Here is a 19,695-nt window from a genome sequence, read left to right on the forward strand (position 1 = left end):
TACAAAAAAGGAAATGCTACATATTAAAACAAATATCTCATCCTCGTCGCCACAATGTTATATTCTGCGCCGACGCGGCGGTGCTTTAAAGCCTGGCTACATTGGACGCAAGCGCCGGTGACTCACGTTCGACGTAGCCGGGAAACTACATGCCCCGAGCGGACCTGGACGGTCGCCGGAGCGAGAAGAAAGGACAACCAACGGATTCAGGAGCGGGGCGAACACTGGCCGATGAGGCCGCAGATCACGCGCGGCTCATGCCGTCCCGTGCTGTCCTTTTTATTCTTTTACATGGATGCACGAGATGGCTACTTTAAAAAGGAGATGTCAAGTAGCGCTATCTCGTGCAAATCAAAATACTACAGTGAGCCAGCTGCATTTGCGCCTGCCCATTTTTTCTTCGGGAGAAGACCACCACACTACTGGAAATCGAGCCGCCTGAAGCGTCCTTTAAAGGCAGTCTCGTCCGCCTTTGGAAGTTTCACAAAACACTTATGGAACAATTCTGGAGGCGTTGGCAGCGAGAGTATTTGCTGGAGCTACTCTCGGCACATCTCGCCCGACCCATGGACAGTTGCCCGTCGAAAGTCGGCGACCTGGCTCTACTGTGCGAGGACAACACTCCTCGCCACCTGCGGAGGGCTGCCGCATTATACCGAGGTCTTCAGTGGTACCTACAGACATGAACGAGCCTGTGCTGTTGGTTGCCATCTGGAGTCACAACCCGAAGACCAGTGCAGTTGCTGTACAACACAGACATCATGTGATGAAATGAGCTGGGCTCATTTTGGGGGTGGGGATGGGTGGGGGGGGGGGGGGGGGGGGAGGTTGTTAGAAATTAGGAGGAAAGCTTTCTTAGTAGTGTGCGCGTGAACATGATGGTTGGGAGACACGAAAAAAAAAAAGAAGCAGTTTAAGTATAATCATTGCACCGAAGCAGGTCGTATTGTTCGTTTACCTCTTCTAGCGCTCTCTGTGCAAAACAGTAAGTCAATGTAAGCGGCATCCTTAGATTTTCTAGAATCACCGAGCTGATCAACGAATGGATTTCGGCCCTTTGTGGCCATAATGACTGGATTTGGAGCTTCGTTCGCTTCCAATATGACGACTTCAACAGTCGTGCCAGGTGCATATATGTGCGCCTGCCAAGTCAAATTTAGTTGACTTAACTTTGGTCACGATACATATTGCAACGCCGTAAAGAAACTAAACTGCATGTTCCATGTTGGTTGCGATGCATACTGAGAACACCCGCAAACGCATTGGGAAAATATGTGAGCGCTACACAAACCCTTTCACGCGGGCGTGCAAAAATAATCGCAGTCAAAATTCATACCTAAATTTCTATCGATGCAAACCACAGTTCTCAAGTTGAACAAAGTCACGCGCATCGTTAGAACGCTAATATCCACTTGCGCGATGGTGACGGAGGGTAAAAGAGATAATTGCTTGAATTGAATTTATTGTTACGCGGCCAAACAAAAGGCAGCAGGCGCAGTCAGCTCCGGTGATCATGAGCAGAACCACGGCAGAACCTGGGGCCTGGGGCCGCTCAGTTCATATACGCGACCATGTACCCTCCAATGGTGACGTGTGGTTCATATTTGAGAGTATCGGCCGGGAGGATGAAAAATAGGCAAGCGACACGGGAGGATGATTTGGGAAAGCTACGTGGCAGAGAACAGATTAATAACCTGGCGAAACCGAAACTGAAACTGCCCGTTGGCAGTCTCCTGCTCCCAGAGCGTAACTGACCCGCTAGAAGCGCTGCTATTTTGCATGTTGCTCATTGCCTGCCGCTCACGCGGTTTGAAAAAAAAAAAAATGCACCAAACTTTAAAAGAATAAGTAAAAATAAAGCGTGTGGTAATTTTATTTCGCCAGTATTCAGTAAAGTTTACTTGAAATTAAAGAATATCATCGACACGGTGCGTTCCCCCGCAGGGTTTCATACAAACCCGAGTCCATCGCCTTCCGCATGCCGCCACGCCGTCTATCGTAAGGCGGAGGTACCTGCCGAGTGGGAGCCGCCATGTGTACGCTCTCCGGTCGCACCGCTGCGGCAGGTTTCAGTGGACGTTTCCCCACCTGCCTATCTACACCCTTGTATCGCTGCACTAGTGTCCCCCTGCGGCCCCTGAGGTTTAGGGACCCCCTAACTTTGTGGCCCCCCCCTATTCTGAAACTTCCTAGTTCCTGCGGCTTCCTTCACGTGTGGAACCAAGGATCGTGCGACAAAAGAAACAAAGCACAATGATGCGTTTTTTTGTTTTTTTTTTTAAAATCAGGACAAACATTTTATATTGTTGCCACTCTAAACGCTTGTAAAGCAGTCCCCGCCCAAAATTTGCGAGTGAAAGGCCCTGGGCTATTTCAGTCCACGCGTACGCGGACTGCAATAGTATTTGATTTCCATTGCAGTAACCCTTTCTGACAAATTTATGTGGTTTTCGTTCTTCTTAAATTAAAAACAAAAACTAAATATGAATAACTAACGATTGTAAACGAAGACGAGCGGATTCCATAAACTTCGCAGAGTCACCTGAAATGGTTTCCAGATTACCGAAACTCCCAAGCTCCGCGCTGTAAGTGCTCAAATTCATTCATTTCCGCGCCGCAATTTTGGAGCCTTGCATAGTGCACCTGTACGATAACTGTACGCAACGTGCGCCGTTGGCGTTGGCGACAGGTTTTTCAGGTGAGTGTGTGGCGCTGTGGATAGCCACCATAAATTATTTACATTCCAGTCTAGCTGCACTCGTGTAATTATTACATCGTGGTTTACGTTAAAGAGATTAGTCCCTCTCGTTGTCTAAATATCCAGACAGACCTATAGTTTATTCGACGAGGGTGGTCTGTGCCGTGATAGCGAAGGAAGAACTTTGTCTCTTAGATCTTAGCTGCTGGCATCTTTATAACGTTTTTGAGCATTCAAAAGATTGCCGTACAACGCCACAGTATTTCATCGATTTATTCAGAACTGCAACTGATATGTTCAGGACTGTACAGCAACAAAATTTAATAAAAGCCTCAAGCTCTTACGATAAAAAAAAGTCATGGTGAGCTCGTTGATGATGATTAAATTATGAGAAACAATACACAAATAAACAAGAATAGCAAACAGAAAGATTAAACGAAAGATGTCTCGTCTTGTCAGTCTTTTTGTTTACTCTTTCTGATACTTTAGTCTTACGGTAGTTTGACAATTGATTTGCTGGAAAGATGAAGCTTGCAGCGAGGTTCAGCAATGATTTCCCCATGATGCACGAGTTCAACTATAGGCGTTTTCTGTTTCCTGTCGTTCTCGGTCACGTGGGTTCCGTATCTGGTACGCGGGACGAAAAAATAATCAAAACATTTCAACCTGGAATATAGGAGAAAATATAGGTCAGGCAAAACATGAATGTGTCACAATCACGCATTTTTCGTAAGCACCTTCCAGCGGCGCGGAGAGATCGAAACGACGTTTTACCGCATACCAGAAGTGACGACATTCAAGATGGCTGCGCCCTTGTGGAAAAGGTGTATAATAAAAAACAGAAAGAACCGACATCGACAACCCTCAACCACCCTCAGTATACACGCGAAGCTACCTTTGACAAGCTTGCAATCACTCGCGCTTAATTCACGAGCATCGAGACACTATACAAGCCTGCCAATGATATCATTGCGTGCAAGCTGCGCGTGTAGGAGGTTCGTCGGTGCCATTTGTTTCTGTTTGTCATTAAAAAAAAAATAGTGGGACTCGGGCATGACGAGTCTCGAGGTAGTTGGCATTTGATGCGATATCTGCAAATGGTTAATACAGACAAATGGAGCCGCCGGTGTGTTACGAGAATGGCTTGACATGAAATCGGTAACACTCTAAAGTAAAAACACGAAGGATGTCTGTACCTAGGGTGCCTCAATGCCCTTCTGTTTAGGGTGATGCCAGCCTTTGTAGTACCCGATGCCGACAGCACGCGGTCACAAGGAAAATACAAAGAAATCGACGAAAACAAAATGTCGCCATAGCACAGCCAGCGCCACGAACGGGTGCTGGGATCGGTGGCCGAGTGGTCTAGCGCACACCAGCTCGGAGCACGTGGAGCGAAAGCTCGCGCTGCAGAACCCAGGGATCCTGGGTTCGAGCCCCACCCCTGCCCGTTTCGATCTGGATGAGCATCGTACCGGAGTGCGGTCGTGTATCACTACTGCGTGATGCACGTTAAAGAGCCCAGGCTAGCGGCTGTACCGCACTGGCTAAATTTCTCATCTACAGCTGGGAGACTCGTCGCCCCTGTGAGGCAGACCACGTTCTAGGCTGTATAAACACACACACAACCCAATTATTGGGGCACGCTCTTTCACGCGCTTCTGAACAAAAAATAAAAATAAACGTGCGGGACAAAATGGCGAGATGCCACCACCCTAAGCAAAGCGCACATGAAGGCACCCTATCTGTACCACGACCGGCTTTATAGAGGCGACCAGGTCACCCGAAGCAACGCGAGCGCGCCGCATTTGCTTTTGCTTATTCAGTACTTTCTCTGGTTCGCTGAACCGCCATCGCGTTTACTGGCACCGTAGCTCACCACACTAGCAGACGCTTTCGCTTGTGTATCTGTATCCGCTCCCCGACCGGCGACGTTGTGACGATAATCGGCTGAATGTTAAGGACTTTTCTCGTCGTTATTGCGATTGTACGTTCGGTAAATAGCCACAAGCTGATCTAGATCGCATTCTTCTTTGGTCAAAAGATAACAAACTTCCCCTAAACTTAAACTAAATGTGCTACCATGCACATCCCTGCCTCGCGCCAACATTCGACCCCTCCATCACTGTTGTGTTCTGATTTGTATAACTGCGTTGTGTTAGCAACATATGTACAAATCATCATCAGCACCATATGATCTGTACTTCATTTTCTTCTTTGTCGATAAAAGTCAGTCTGATTTGGAACGTTGACTGGGATGGTCCTGTTTCTGTTCTCTGCCGTGTCCCTAAGGACACTACATTTTTGGCGACGAGATACTGAGCCCATTACGGCTGTACTGCTAGTAGCCATGGCGTTCTTCTCTGCTGCATCGCCGCCCCCGTTCCTGCCTACGCCGGGACAGCCTGCAATTCCGTGGGAGCAGTGGAAGGGGGTGTTCCTGAATTTCCTGGGAGCTGCTGGCGGCGACGAATTGCAGCCGAATTGTCGGAAAGCAATTCTGCTGAATGCCCTGGGCGTTGAAGGACAGCGGGTGTTCTACAGCATCGCCGGGGCACGGACCGGTTAGTCACCTTCTACTGAGAAGCCTCGCGAGGGCAGCGACAAAACATCGAAGGATGGCGAGTCCGAAGGAATGCCATCAACTGAAGACGCGTTCCAATCTGCAATGACAGTGCTGGACGCTCATTTTGCCACGACTACGAGTGTGCTCGTAGACCGTCACCGGCTCCGACAAAGGCGTCAGGCGCCTAATGAGGCGTTCGAGGCCTACGCAGCCAGTCTGCGGGAACTTGCTTCTTCCTGTGACTACGGTGACGGCGTCGACAACGTCATTAGAGATCAGCTCCTCGAAGGCACTACCTCTCGTCAAATCCGAGAACGCCTGCTCTACGAAGGTTCTACCCTCACACTCCAGAGAGCGCTTGATATTGGCAGACATATTGAACAAATTCAACGGGAGATTCACGAGTTTGATGGTGACGCTTCTGTGCAGCGCGTTGCACCGAAGAAAACTGAGAAACCTTCTTCGGCAAAAGGATGTTGCTACCGCTGCGGGTCACCAACTCACAAGGCAAACTGCGAAAAATGCCCGGCGAAGAATAAGCGTTGTCGCCGCTGCAAGAAGATTGGCCACTTCGAAGCAGTGTGCAAGTCTAGCGAGATGTTCAGTGTTCAAGCCGTCAAGGATCCGAAGTCGGCGGAAGCTAACGTCGTCACCGTTCTGCATATCGGCGACGATTACACACGTGCACGGGAAATATCTACGGAGGTGCTCATCGGTAACGTTCCCATTCGTTTTTTTGTGGATACAGGGGCCACGGTTTCCCTGTTGAGCGAAGAAGACTACCGCAAGAACTTCGCTGAAAGGTATCCTCTGAGTGCGACGTCAGTCGTATTGCAAAACTACACGAAGGAGGAAATCCCAAGCGTCGGATGTTTTCTGGCCGAGGTAACCTACAGAAACAAGGACGCCTGCGTCATGTTCTACGTGACCAAAAGAGGAATTTCGCTGCTGGGACTCGACGCCAACCGTAACCTTCGTATCAACATTGAAGGAGAAACACTCAGCTGTTTTCAGGCTGCTACTTCACCGGCGTCCACGTTGCTACCGCCGAGTCTACGGGAGGAGTTTGGACAACTTTTTACCAAAGAGCTCGGTCTTGCTAAAGACTTCGTGCACCAAGTTCAGCGACGTACGTCCGTGCAGGCGGTTACGGCTAAACTTCGAAGTCTGCCACTGTCTCTTCGGAATCAAGTCTCCGAGGAGTTGCGACGACTGGAATCGTCAGGAATAATTGAACGCGTGGACGCATCTCAGTGGGTGTCCCCTATCGTGGTAGTACGCAAGAAGGACGGTTCTCTTCGCCTATGCGTCGACCTACGTGAACCCAACAAGGCCATCGTCATCGATGGATTTCCGCTTCCTCGCACGGAGGAGTTGCTTCACCAGTTGGCGGGCGGCACCTGTTTCTCAAAACTGGACTTGGCCTCCGCCTACCACCAAGTCCCACTGGCTACAGACAGCCGTGAGTTAACCACCTTCATTACTCACGAGGGTCTTTTTCGTTTTCGGAGAATCTGTTTTGGTCTGGCGTCCGCCCCCGCTGCTTTCCAGAAGATGATGGCGCAGATTTTGAAAGGCTTCGAAGGCGTCTTGTGCTGTATTGATGATATCATCATTTGGGGCAAGACAAGTGAAGATCATGCAGCTAACTTACATGAGGTTCCGCGTCGTATCAAAGCATCAGGCCTCCAGCTTAACGACAAGTGCCTTTTCAATGTCAACGAACTTTCGTTCCTTGGGCATGTTGTGAGCGATAAAGGCTTGGAACCGTTACGCTCGAAAGTGGACTCAATTGTTCACGCACCTGTTCCAGAGGACGTAAAAGAATTACGGTCCTTCCTTGGCCTGGCAGGCTATTACGCACGGTTCGTGCCTCATTATGCTGACGTCGTTGAACCACTGCGAAAGTTGCTGCGTCAAGGTCAGCCATTTGTATGGGATGACGCTACACAGCACTGTTTTGTTTAAGTGAAAGCTGTCCTGTCATCTGGGCGAGTGATACGGATGTTTCAGCCTGATCTACCGGTCGTGGTGACGACTGATGCGTCAAACAAGGGGCTGGGCGCAGTGCTACAGCAGCGGTATGGCAGCGAGCTCCACACCGTAGCTTTTGCTTCACGAACCCTGTCTCCTGCTGAGAGAAGGTACTCTGTGGGGGAGAGAGAGGCGTTGGCTTGTGTTCTTGCGTGTGAGCACTGGCACGTATACCTGTGGGGACGTCGTTTTGTACTGAGAACAGACCACCAAGCACTGGTGACTTTGCTAGCATCCAAGGGATCGGGACGTCGGCCATTGCGAATATCAAGATGGTCTGCGCGGTTGCTGTATTACAACTTCGACATTGAGTACCAGCGGGGCGCAGACCATTGCGTGGCTGATGCCTTGTCACGATTACCAGCGGAAGATCTTACAGGTCAAGAGAAAGAGGAGGAGATAGTTTCCATTGTTACATCATATGTAACCAAGGGCCAGCTGCAAGAAGCAACCGCAGCAGATGCTACTCTGCGGGAAGTTGTGCGTTTCGTCCACGAGGGATGGCCCTCAAAGAAGTCGTTGGACACTAAACAGGTTCCATTTTACCACGTTAGGAAGAACTGTCGGTGGTTGACAAGCTTGTGCTGCGGGAGAAGAAAGTGGTCATACCTGATGCTCCGACGCCGTTGATGGTACGCTATGCACATGAAGCCCACCCTGGTATTGTGCGGACAAAGCAAAGGCTCAGGAACCGGTTTTGGTGGCCTCGCATGGACCGTCAAGTGGAGTTAGAAGTTAGAAGCTGCCACATTTGCCAGGAAGCAGACAAGTCTGCAAAGCCTGTGCCCGCTCCCCTGCAGCCGGTTGCTTTACCGGATCGGCCATGGCAGAAGTTGGCCATGGATATTGTCGGACCCCTGGCTCGAGCACCGTTAGACAAAAAGTTTGTCATAACACTGATAGACTATCACTCAAAATGGCCTGAGCTCTACTTTACAAGCCATGTGACCTCGCAAACGGTCATTGAGTTTCTCCGCTCGGTGTTCAGTAGGGAAGGGTATCCCGATGAGATGGTAACAGATAATGGTACACAATTTAAATCCAAAGAGTTCGAGGATTTTCTTCAAGAAAGGGGAATCCGGCACTGCCTGTCTTCAGTATACTATCCGCAAGCGAATGGATTGATTGAAAGGTTCAATCGTGTCTTAAAGGACTTCATCCAGCTTGCTATCCTCGAGAATCGCCCTCTGCAGTCTGCGGTCACCGACTATCTGGGCGTTTACAGATGTACCCCACACGGCACGAATGGAATATCCCCTGCCGTTCTACTGCACGGTCGGCAGCCAAGAACAAGGTTAGATATAATAGGACTGCCATCCAAGGACTTTTTTCAACGACCAGAAGCCGGAATGAAATCTCTTCGGAAGAGAGTCAAGGAGCGGCAGAGCAAAAGCAAGGCTACACTGACGAGAAACGTGGTGCAAAAGCTGCCAAGTTTAAGCAAGGCGATTTCGTCAGAGTACGGAAGCCGCCTGGTGGCACGAAAGGAGACCTTAGGTATACGACACCGTTGAAGATCCTTCAAAGAAAAGGACCAGGCACGTTTCTGCTGGAAGACGGACGGACGTGGAACGTTTCAAAATTAGTTCTCGCCCCTCAAGTGGGAAAAGAAAAAGAACCAGGTTGGCCAGGATGGTTACCGTTGAATTCAGGGGCACCGATGGAAACGCAGTCAGTTCTACCTCGCCTGCGATCGTTGCAAGACGAGCAGCTGCCTGAACTTGCTGCGGCAGAGCAGAGGACACCGCCTGGACCGGAGGAGTCTACCTCCGCGCCTCTCCCAGCTTCCCAGCAAATGTCGCAACCGGACACTAACGTGCGGCAGCCCTTAACACGATCACGTAAACCACCAAGCTGGTTACGGGATTATGTCACATAACATGTGAAGCAATGAAGGACACACATCAGACACGGATACTTTGTTTCGCTTCGTGTAACTGAAATAATGTTTCTTCTTTTTTTTTTTTTTTACGGGAAGGTAATGTTGTGTTCTGATTTGTATAACTGCGTTGTGTTAGCAACATATGTACAAACCATCATCATCACCATATGATCTGTACTTCATTTTCTTCTTTGTCGATAAAAGTCAGTCTGATTTGGAACGTTGACTGGGATGGTCCTGTTTCTGTTCTCTGCCGTGTCCCTAAGGACACCACATTTTTGGCGACGAGATGCTGAGCCCATTACGGCTGTACTGCTAGTAGCCATGGCGTTCTTCTCTGCTGCATCGCCTTCTGAACAAAAAATAAAAATAAACGTGTGGGACAAAATGGCGAGATGCCACCACCCTAAGCAAAGCGCACATGAAGGCACCCTATCTGTACCACGACCGGCTTTATAGAGGCGACCAGGTCACCCGAGGCAGCGCGAGCGCGCCGCATTTGCTTTTGCTTATTCAGTACTTTCTCTGGTTCGCTGAACCGCCATCGCGTTTACTGGCACCGTAGCTCACCACACTAGCAAACGCTTTCGCTTGTGTATCTGTATCCGCTCCCCGACCGGCGACGTTTTGACGATAATCGGCTGAATTTTAAGGACTTTTCTCGTCGTTATTGCGATTGTACGTTCGGTAAAGAGCCACAAGCTGATCTAGATCGCATTCTTCTTTGGTCAAAATATAACAAACTTCCCCTAAATTTAAACCAAATGTGCTACCATGCACATCCCTGCCTCGCGCCAACATTCGACCCCTCCATCACTGTTGTGTTCTGATTTGTATAACTGCGTTGTGTTAGCAACATATGTACAAATCATCAACATCACCATATGATCTGTACTTCATTTTCTTCTTTGTCGATAAAAGTCAGTCTGATTTGGAACGTTGACTGGGCTGGTCCTGTTCCTGTTCTCTGCCGTGTCCCTAAGGACACCACAACCACTTTTCCTGAACCGAGTGGAGATCCCAAGAAAAACGCATATCCACCTCCTAGGTGTCATCATCGACCAGCATTTCGATTTCCATCGCTACGTCCAAAGCGTCGAGTCCGGGTGAAAGGTGACTCCTTGGCTTCATCATTCGGTCCACAAGAAGAGCCAGTCGCGATATGCCCAGGTTGCTGTTTACAGCACTGGTGTTGCCTATCCTGAAGTTTTGCTGCATGGTGTGGGATTCGGCTACCAGGCAACTTGTTGCCCCCCTTGAGTCGGTGCAACACCGCGCTTCCTACCTTATGGTATATTCGGCTGGTCACTTTCGAGCACTCCAATCATCCGAGTCGTAGCTACCAGATCCCGGAGCGCCTCCGCATCGGAGCGAGAGAGTCGGCGCGCCCAGCCGAACGCTCCTCAACCTTTCAGAGCGGCAAGCCGAGCGGATAGAGGGTGGCGTGCGCCACTAGAGGACGGCGTGAGCCGCCCTCTAGCGGAACTTTTGCTCTTTGGATTCAAAGGGTTGAGCACTATTCAGTTATCCATCCATCTGTAAATCCTTGAAAAATGGCAACCGTCAACGCGGACGTTGATAAGGTCATCGCAAGCCAGCCGTGCCAAGCGGAAGTTCCTGCGAAACTATCAAAAAAAGAAACATTACAGCTTGGGAGTGAGAATACGTTTATTTCAGAAAGGGGACACCGGATACCTTGACGAAAGTCATCTTATCCGGTGGGGGATGTAGAGGGTAGGGGTTGGGAAAAAGGGAAAAAGGGAAGGGGTTATATATATTGGGCTAGCCCCGCCTTCTTGACGAAGTCAAGAAGGGTGTCGAGGATTAGCTTCCTCTCTGGAGGACCTCTGTTGGGGGTAACCCAGTCTTCGTAGTTTTGTGGTGTGAGTTCGGCGGCAAGTCTTGAGATCGCTTCCTGTCGTTTTCTTGCTGTCGCTTGACAGTCCCAGATAAGGTGTCTACAGGTAGCCGGTACATGGCATTCTGTGCAGTTAGGGTCAGGGCCCGGGTCGTCCTCTGATGTTCGTTTGTAAAAACGCTTTCGTAGAACTGGTGTAATGGCCGTGTTGGTAGCGAGGCGCCGGAGGCACACCCGCTCCCACCGTGAGTATTTTGATGGGAGCGGGTGTTCCTCCGTTGGCAGTAGAGCAGTCAACCTCGCTTTCCGCTCTTGTCTTGCGAGTGTCTTTATTTCATCGGGATCGAGGTCCTCGGTGGGTATTGTGGCGGAGGAGTCCAGGAGGCCTTGTGCGGAGCAGGTTGCTTGTAGCGTGCTCCGCGCGGCCTCATGGGCTTCTTCGTTTCCCGGGATATCTTGGTGTCCCGGAATCCATGAAATTTTGAGGGTGATTCCTTTAGTTCGGAGATAGCGGGCTGCGGCTTTGATGTCATTCACAGTCTTGTTACGGCTGCTGGCTTTCCTGCATTCTCTAACAGCCTCTTGGGAGTCAGTGTAGATGAAGATTTCTGTGGGGTGCTCATCCTCTTGGGCATTTTCTAATGTCCAAAAGATTGCTTGGAGTTCAGCGGTTTTGGCACTGGGGGTATAAGGGAGGATTTTAGCGCTTGTTTCGCCGGTGCGGAAGGAGTACCAAGCAATGGCTGTCTGATAAATACAAGCTTTACTGTCAGCTTTAGAGTGTGGACGGTGCATCCATCGCGGTTCTCGGTCCAGGAACAAGTGCCCGAGCTCTCACTAGCACGCGATTGTCACGAGGCTCGCGGCATCGGCTGCTTAGTCCACCTGCCGGTGGCGCCGGTACATAACACCTCTTCCCCCTCAGATGTAGCTCCCATAGCGTTCTGGAGGGTGCCTATTTCTTGGAGGTTGCTCCCTTCTTCCGCTTCCGGCGTCTGTCGTATGTTCCGGCGTTGTCTCGGAATTATCTTGAAATGACGATCTCTCGGTAGGGTGATCGTGTTGAGAGTCCGAAACAGGAGCAGGAACAGACCACTCAGCCGATGGAGTCGATGTCGTAAATCGACGCCTTATTTGATCCACGTGGCGGCGGGTTGATCCAGTTGCTGTCTCTACCAGCCAGGAGCGAATTCCAAGTCTTTTGGTCAACTTTCCTTGGATCCACTTGGGGGTTCCTTTGAAGTTTAGGACATAGACTGCCTGTCCCTCTTGAAATACCCTGGAAGGCGGTGTCTTTTCCATATCTCGTTCCTTGTGACTACTTTCTCGACGAGGAAGGAGTCTACTGATGTTAGTAGCAAGCTCCCTGTTGAACATTAAAAATGCTGGTGTTTTTCCTGTCGAGCTGCAAACTGAGTTGTGTTGTTTGTACAGGAATCTAGCAATTCTCAGTGAGAGCGATCCCGTTTTCTCTCTTGACAAACTTTGCTTAAGTTCGTAAACCATGCGCTCGGCTTGGCCATTTGTCGCTGGATGGTACGGAGCGCTGGTCACAAACTTCACGCCATTCTTTTCATAAAAGTCTGTTATCTCCTTCGATACGAAGACGCTTCCGTTGTCGGAAACAATCTTGCGAGGCAGTCCAAAAGTTGCGAACATACCTCGGAGTTCTTTGATGACCGCTGCAGATGTGGCACTAGTCATGCTTCGCACTTCTAGCCACTTCGTGTAGGCATCTACAACGACAAGGAACATGTTTCCTTCCAGGGGGCCTGCAAAGTCCAAATGCAGCGTGTCCCAAGGAAGTGATGCGTGATCCCACGTAGGAAGCGGTGCCTTGCTTGGTATCTTCCTGGACTCTTGGCAGATGGGGCAGCTGCCAACAGCGTCCTCTATGTCGCGGTCGATGCCAGGCCACCACACATAGCTGCGTGCAGATGACTTCATGGCCACAATTCCCTTGTGTCCAGCATGCACTAAATTCATGGCTTCAGGTCGTGCCAAGGCTGGTATGACCACCCGGGATCCCCATATGACACATCCTCTTTGAGTGGACATCTCTGCGCCTTTTTTTCTGTACGCGGTAAAGTCCTTCTCCGTGAGCTCATGAAGCTTGCCTTGCTGCACAGCCTCGTAGACGCGGGACAGAATCGGATCCGCGCATGTCATGGCTGCTATCTTCTCTGCTGTCAGCGGAGAACTTGTCAAGGCTTCAATCATCAGGACGTCTCCCGGTGAGCAAGGCTCGTCGTCACTGTCAGGTAGGGGCAGACGGCTTAGAACATCCGCGTTCTGGTGTCGTTTTCCAGGCCTGTACACGAGTTTGTAATCGTACGCCGATAGTTTGACGCACCATCGCCGCATTCGGGGTGACAAGACTTGTGGTACCGGCTTCTGCGGTCCCAAGATGCCAAGCAGTGGTTGGTGATCGGTGATAATAACGACACTTCGTCCGGCGATGTATTGGTGAAAGTGCATCGCCCCAAACACCACTGCTAATCCTTCTCGATCAAGCTGCGAGTAATTTTTCTCGGCATCCCCTAGAGTTCTTGACGCGAATGCGATTGGAGCTTCCCTGCCCTCGTGGTCGACCTGCGCAAGAACTGCGCCGACGCCATATGGTGACGCATCACAGGACAGAAGCAGTGGTTTTGACTCATCGTAGTGAGCCAACGTTGTCTTGCGGAGTACCAACTCTTTCAACTTCCGGAAAGCGAGGGCATGGCGCTCTTCCCAGTGCCAAGGGACGTTCTTGGCTAGTAGTCTGTAGAGATCGCAGGCTACAGTCGCTCGGTTTTCTAAGAACCTGTCGTAGAATGCGAGCATTCCGAGGAACGACTGCAGCGTGGCTTTTGACGTAGGTTCTGGCAACTCCCTGAACGCCTTGATCTTGTCGTTGGTTGGATGAACACCAACCGCATCGATCGTGTGGCCCAGGTAAGTGACCTCAGGAACGCCAAATAGGCACTTCTCACGGTTTGCTCGCAGGCCAGCTTCTTGGAGTCTTGACAGGACAAGGTTCAGGCGCTGGGCGTGTTCCGCGGTTGTGGCACCGCTGACAATGATGTCGTCCAGATACACGCTGACACCGGATATTCCTGCAAGTGTTGTCTCCATGCATTTCTGGAAAATGGCTGGTGCTGCCGAGACGCCGAAAGGAAGTCGCTTGACACGATAAAGGCCCTTTATCGTGTTGATGGTAAGAACGTCAGCTGTGTTCTCGGTGACTCGTAACTGCTGGTATGCTTGAGCCAGGTCGATGGTGGAGAAAATTCTCCCTCCCCGCAGCTTTGCGAGCACCTCTGTCACTGTCGGCAGTGGATATGACGCTTTGAGCGTCACAGCGTTCACGGTGCTGCGGTAGTCACCACAAAGTCTGATGCTGCCGTTTTTCTTCCTTACTACTACAACGGGTGTTGCCCAATTCGAGTGCTGAGTCTGTTCAAGGATGCCTTGTTCCGTGAGACGTTGCAGCTCGGCTTCCACCGCTGGTTTGAGCGCGAATGGCACAGTGCGAGCTCGTAGAAACTTGGGTGACGCGTTGTCTTCCAGTTCTAGGCTTACCGCTGGTCCGTTGTAGCCGTTCAGGTTTCCGTCAAAAACTGACCCGTACCTTTCGATGGTGGCTGTCAGGCTGCCGTCCAACACCACCTGGTGCACGCCGCTGAGGCCAATTCCCAGGGCTGCAAACCAATTCCGCCCAAGAAGGTTACATCCGGGGTGCTTCATCACAAGAAGAGGCAAATTCACTTTCAGTTTCTTGAACTGGACCATGACGTGAATTGTTCCCAGAGATTCGATGCCTTCCCCAGACCAGGTACGCAGAGCGATGTTATCGTCTGTAAATTCTGGAGGGTTCCTCGGCCACGCTGCTCGGAACGTTTGTTCGCTGATCAAAGAAAACGCCGCTCCCGAGTCCACCTCAAATCTGAGAGGAACACCCTGAACCTCCAGGCTTATCATAACCTTCTCTGCCGGCTCCCGCCGCGGTGTTACGGCGTAGAAGTCACCCAGCGTGCCTGACGGTTCTGTAAAGGGGGCATGATTTTCCTGTGGTTCGAGTGCCTGTACGGAGTTTTGGCTGTTTTTCTTTCTCTTGAAGCAAGCTTTCGCGATGTGTCCCGTCTTTTTGCAGTACCGACACTGCGATGTTCGGAACTTGCAAGAACTAGGACTGTGGAGTTCTTCGCAGCGATAGCAGGGCGTGGACGATGGCGTCGTCTTCTCCTGGCGATGATGCGCCGGACGCGTTTTTTCCGCTTTGTTTATTTCTTGAAAATCTGCTTTTATTTGCCGCTGGTGGTCCTTGGCGCTCTCGGCTCGTACGGCAATGTCGAACGCCTTGAGAAACGTAAGGTCCCGCTCCGCAAATAGCCGCTGCTGGAGATTTTCATTTTGAAGACCGCAAATAAAACGATCGCGCAACATTATGTCCATGGGTAACATCGTCGCGTTGCTGGAAACCGCTGTTGTGACCGTGCTGACCGTGCCGTCGGCTGCCCCAGCAGCTAGTGCTGAGACGGGAAGGCTAGCTGTGCTAGTCGTCGGAGTCACTTGAACGTTCCCAAAATTGCAGTCTGCTGCAAGCGAAACAAGTCCTACCGTCCTCGTTTCGCGACGCGTCTGTGTAAATGACTTTATTGGTCTTACATTGAAGGAGATGTTCTATCTCTTTTATGTGTCTTTTAGCAACATTTTTTCTTCTATTACAGTGCTCTTTGCTCTGATTTTGGGGTATAGGCTTGATCTCTGTTATGCATTCGTCTTCCCATGGAGGAGGAGAAGTGGCTATAGCTGGAATTTCAAAGTCCGTTATTCCGAGGTGCTTAAGGATGATTCTTCCCGGTTCGGTTCTTTTGAGGCGGTCTCTCTGACTGTTTTGTGCTTCTTTTGCTAGTTCTTTGATTGTGTTTATTTGAGCCGCTTTGTGTAGGTCGGGAATGCGGGTTATCTTGGGCAAACCCGTGATAACTCTCATAGCTGCCTTGTTAAGGGTTTCAACTTGATCTTGCCGGGTCTTGGTAAGACGAAGGTAGTTATAACCGTAAATGGCTTTGGAGACGAGCAGTGATCGTACCAATAGTTTTAAAGGTTTTTCTTCTGCCCCCCAAGCTTTGGTTGTTGTTCTCTTGATAAGGTTAAGGCCGCGTCTCCATTGTATCTTAATCTGGTTCAGCCAGCTCCGTGCTCCCCCATCCTCGTCGATTGTGAGACCGAGGATCTTTACACTTGGTTGTCTTTGAATTTTGGTGCCATCAACGTACAAATTAATGGTGTCTCCGATGTTTTTCTTTCTAGCCCTCTTTGAGGCGACGACTGTGTAGGTGGTCTTTTCGGCTGAGATTATCATATTTGTTTCATGCATAAAGTTCATGGTAACATCCAGGGCTTCTTGAAGTCGCCTTTCTTGAATGTTGGGTGTGCCTTTGTTGATCCATAAGGTGACGTCGTCAGCGTATATAGTGTAACGTACGTCTCGAATTGCCTCCAGGTGGAATGCTAGGTCAGCCATGGCCATGTTAAATAGTACTGGGGAGATGACCGCTCCTTGGGGAACTCCTACCGTGTTTCTTGTGAGGGGGCTCGTGGTGCCTCCAATGTGAACTTGAAATTTGCGTCGATGAAGGAAGGATTTGATGAAGTTTAGTATTCGTCCACGTAGGCCTCGATTTTTTGCTCCTCGAATGACTGTTTCATGTGGGATGGAGTCGAAAGCTTTTTTGATGTCGATCGCCACTATTGTACGAGGCTGAACTGTAGGTTGTAATTTGGTTATGTCATGGTGAATCATGGCTAGACTGTCTTGTGTGGACAGGTGTGGACGGAATCCAGTTTGCATTGGGTGTAGCCTGTTGTGTGACTCTAGGATCCAGGTTATTCTGGCCAGGACCATACGTTCCATTACTTTACATAAGTTGGAGGTTAGCGAGATGGGTCGGAGGTTCTGGATGTCATTGTTGGGTTTGCCCGATTTCGGAATGGGAATTACGGTGGATATCTTCCAGTCATCGGGAAGTTGACCGGATTCCCATATCTCGTTGTATTTGTCTAATAGCTCACGCATTTCTTCATCCGGAAGGTTTCGGAGTGCTGTGATGGTAATGTGGTCCGGGCCTGGAGCTGTGTTGCTTTTTGCTTTTGCTAGAGCGTCCAAGAGCTCACCCATGGTGAAGGGGGAGTCTTCTGGCATTAATGCGTTTATGGGTTCCGGCGCATAGCAAGTATCCGGTGGTTCCTTGGCTGGTTGAGGGAAGAAACTCTCTCCCGCTGCTTTTGCTAGCTCTTCTTCTGTTATGTTTAGCCGTAATGCGAGGTTGGAACCGGTGTTTTTGCTTTTGGTTTTGCAGTTCATTCCTCGATATGTGTTCCATACCTTCTTTAGTCCAGTCTTTTCACCGAAGGAGCTGCAGTGTGCCCACCATCTGTTTCGTCTAAGTTCGAGAGTGTACCTTTTGGCCCTTGCCGTGGCTAAGTTAAGTTTGGTCCGAAGTGCTCGATTTTGTTTATTTTTTCGGTATTTCTGGAGCGCTTGGAGGCGGCTAGCCCAGAGATTGAGGAGATGAAGGTCGGGTATAGGAGAATCTTCTTTAATCTGGTATACTGTCTTTGCGACCTTAAGGGCCCGCTGGATACGGGTGGCAAGGTGTCCTTCCTTGCTTGCGGCTATGGCGGTGCGGAAGACATCCCATTTAATGAATTTCGCCTGATGTTTGGCTGGAGTCGTTGTTTTAAGTTGAATGACTATGGGCAGATGGTCGCTCACCATCGGATCTGGCAACGTATGCCAGGAGGCTTTGAAGTTCTTCGTGGCCCAGGTGAGGTCCGGGGTTGTGTCGTTGTGCCTGGTGCTTGTTGCGATCCTTGTAGGGGTGTCGGGCTCGTTAAGAAGGACCAGCCTCAGTTGCTTGCATTTGCTGGTTATATTCCGTCCTCGTTTGTTAGCTTTTTTGTACCCCCACTGTGGGTGTTGGGCGTTCATATCCCCAGCGATGAGTGTGGGTGTGGTGCCTTGCACTGTGGCATCGAACCAGTCTGCGTTGTCTCCTTCTTTCTGTCCCGGTCTAATGTAGACGTTGTAGATGTCGAATGGTTGATTGCCTATGCGTAACTTAACTCCCACAACTTCTCTGGCTCCGTTACATATTTGCGAGGTATCTATTTGTGATTGTGTTGTACTGTTCAAGACGAGGGTGGTTGCTTGGCCATAGGTTGTACCAGTGGATTGTTGGCTTTGGTAGTTGCGGGATCGTCGGACGATGGTGGGATGAATATATGTAGTGTACCCTCGAATATTGAGGTTTTCGACGTTTGCTTCCTGTAGGAGGATGACGTGTGGTTTGTTTTCCCTCATTTTCTCTAATCTTTCTTTAAGTTCCGCTGCCTTGTTATTAAATCCCCTGCAGTTCCATTGTAGAACCCAAGGAAATATCGCCTTACGTTTGGGTTTGTTTTCTTTGTTGTGTTTGGGCAAGTTAATCATTTAGTCGTTTGAGGATATCTCGTAGGGTTTGCGAGATGTTTTTGAGGGATTTTTCGACTCTGTCCATGCGTTGTTCCATTGCCGTTAGACGTTGCTCGCAGCTGGTGTGATTATGTTGTTCTTGCCAGTTTGAGTTTCCGCAATTTGTGGCTGGAGAAATTTGCAGGTTTTGCACGGTTGATGAGGTGACATCTGAAACTTTTCCGAATACCATGGGTGGAACGTATGGATTGACATTGCGAGGTGTTGCCCATGCTCCTTGTGGGGGTGGGTTAGTCCATGATTGTGAAGAGTTTGATCCGGGGGGTGCTAGGTCCATTTTTGTCATATTGAAAAGGGGTCTTTTTCCCTGGAGTGTCTGAGCCGGGAGTCTTTTTGGAGGAATTTTTCGCTTGGGGCAGTCGTTACTTGTGGCAATGTGGGGACCACCGCAGTTTATGCATTTAGGCTGTAGTTCACATCCGGACTCGCTATCATGAGTGTGTCCGCATCGGTCACAGCTCTTGATGCCGCTGGGGCAGACGTCCGATTTGTGGCCTATTTCATGGCATGAGTAACAGACGAGAGGTCTTGGTCGATAGTCGGTTACTCTGAATATTTCGCAGAGGAAACGAACGTGCTTTGGAATAGATTTCCCATCGAAAGTGATCAAGATGGTCCTGCCCGACCGCCCAATGGGACGAGCTGCGACGATCGTGTGTGTTCTGCAGTCAAGACTTTCTATGAGGGTTTCAGGAGTTTCTTGCACGTCGTGTCCAGAAAGGTAGATAACTCCGCGGATTTGATCATTTGAAACCGCCATGTAGGGTTTCATCTCGTAGCTTTGTTCGCCCTTGACGATTTGGTTGATGTTGAGTAGTTTATTCGTAAGGAGGGGGTTCTTTGTTGTGATCGCAATAGTGTTAGATTTCTGGTTGCGGTGGACGGAGAAGTCATCTTTGTTTTGAATTCCTGCCTTTTCCATCGCCCCAACAATGTCTCTGCCGGTGAAGTTGTCTACGCGCTCTTTGCACGTTGGTTTCAGAACGACCGTGTGCCTGGGTGTTCTCTGCGTTGCTTGCGTGATTTTCTGCTGATGGTAAGTAAAATTGGCACGTTGTCTTTCTTGTCTTTTTTGTGAACCTTGAAATTGAAATCCATCATCTTCCATGTTCTCGACTTCTCTCAATGAATTCTCATT

The 19,695-nt window shown here is 49.9% G+C and overlaps 1 protein-coding gene across 1 annotated transcript; it reads left to right on the top strand.

Moving 5' to 3' along the window:
* The first annotated feature begins 5,045 nt into the window (after positions 1-5,045).
* Positions 5,046-15,666, top strand: LOC121836625. Its single transcript, XM_042291582.1, has 3 exons — positions 5,046-5,259; positions 5,371-6,325; positions 15,612-15,666. The coding sequence occupies exons 1-3, from the start codon at positions 5,046-5,048 to the stop codon at positions 15,664-15,666; spliced, it is 1,224 nt and encodes a 407-aa protein (XP_042147516.1).
* Positions 15,667-19,695: the final 4,029 nt, after the last annotated feature.

Source organism: Ixodes scapularis, unplaced genomic scaffold (assembly GCF_016920785.2).
Source record: "Ixodes scapularis isolate PalLabHiFi unplaced genomic scaffold, ASM1692078v2 PGA_scaffold2__306_contigs__length_199485367, whole genome shotgun sequence".
Classification (NCBI taxonomy): Eukaryota; Metazoa; Arthropoda; class Arachnida; order Ixodida; family Ixodidae; genus Ixodes; species Ixodes scapularis.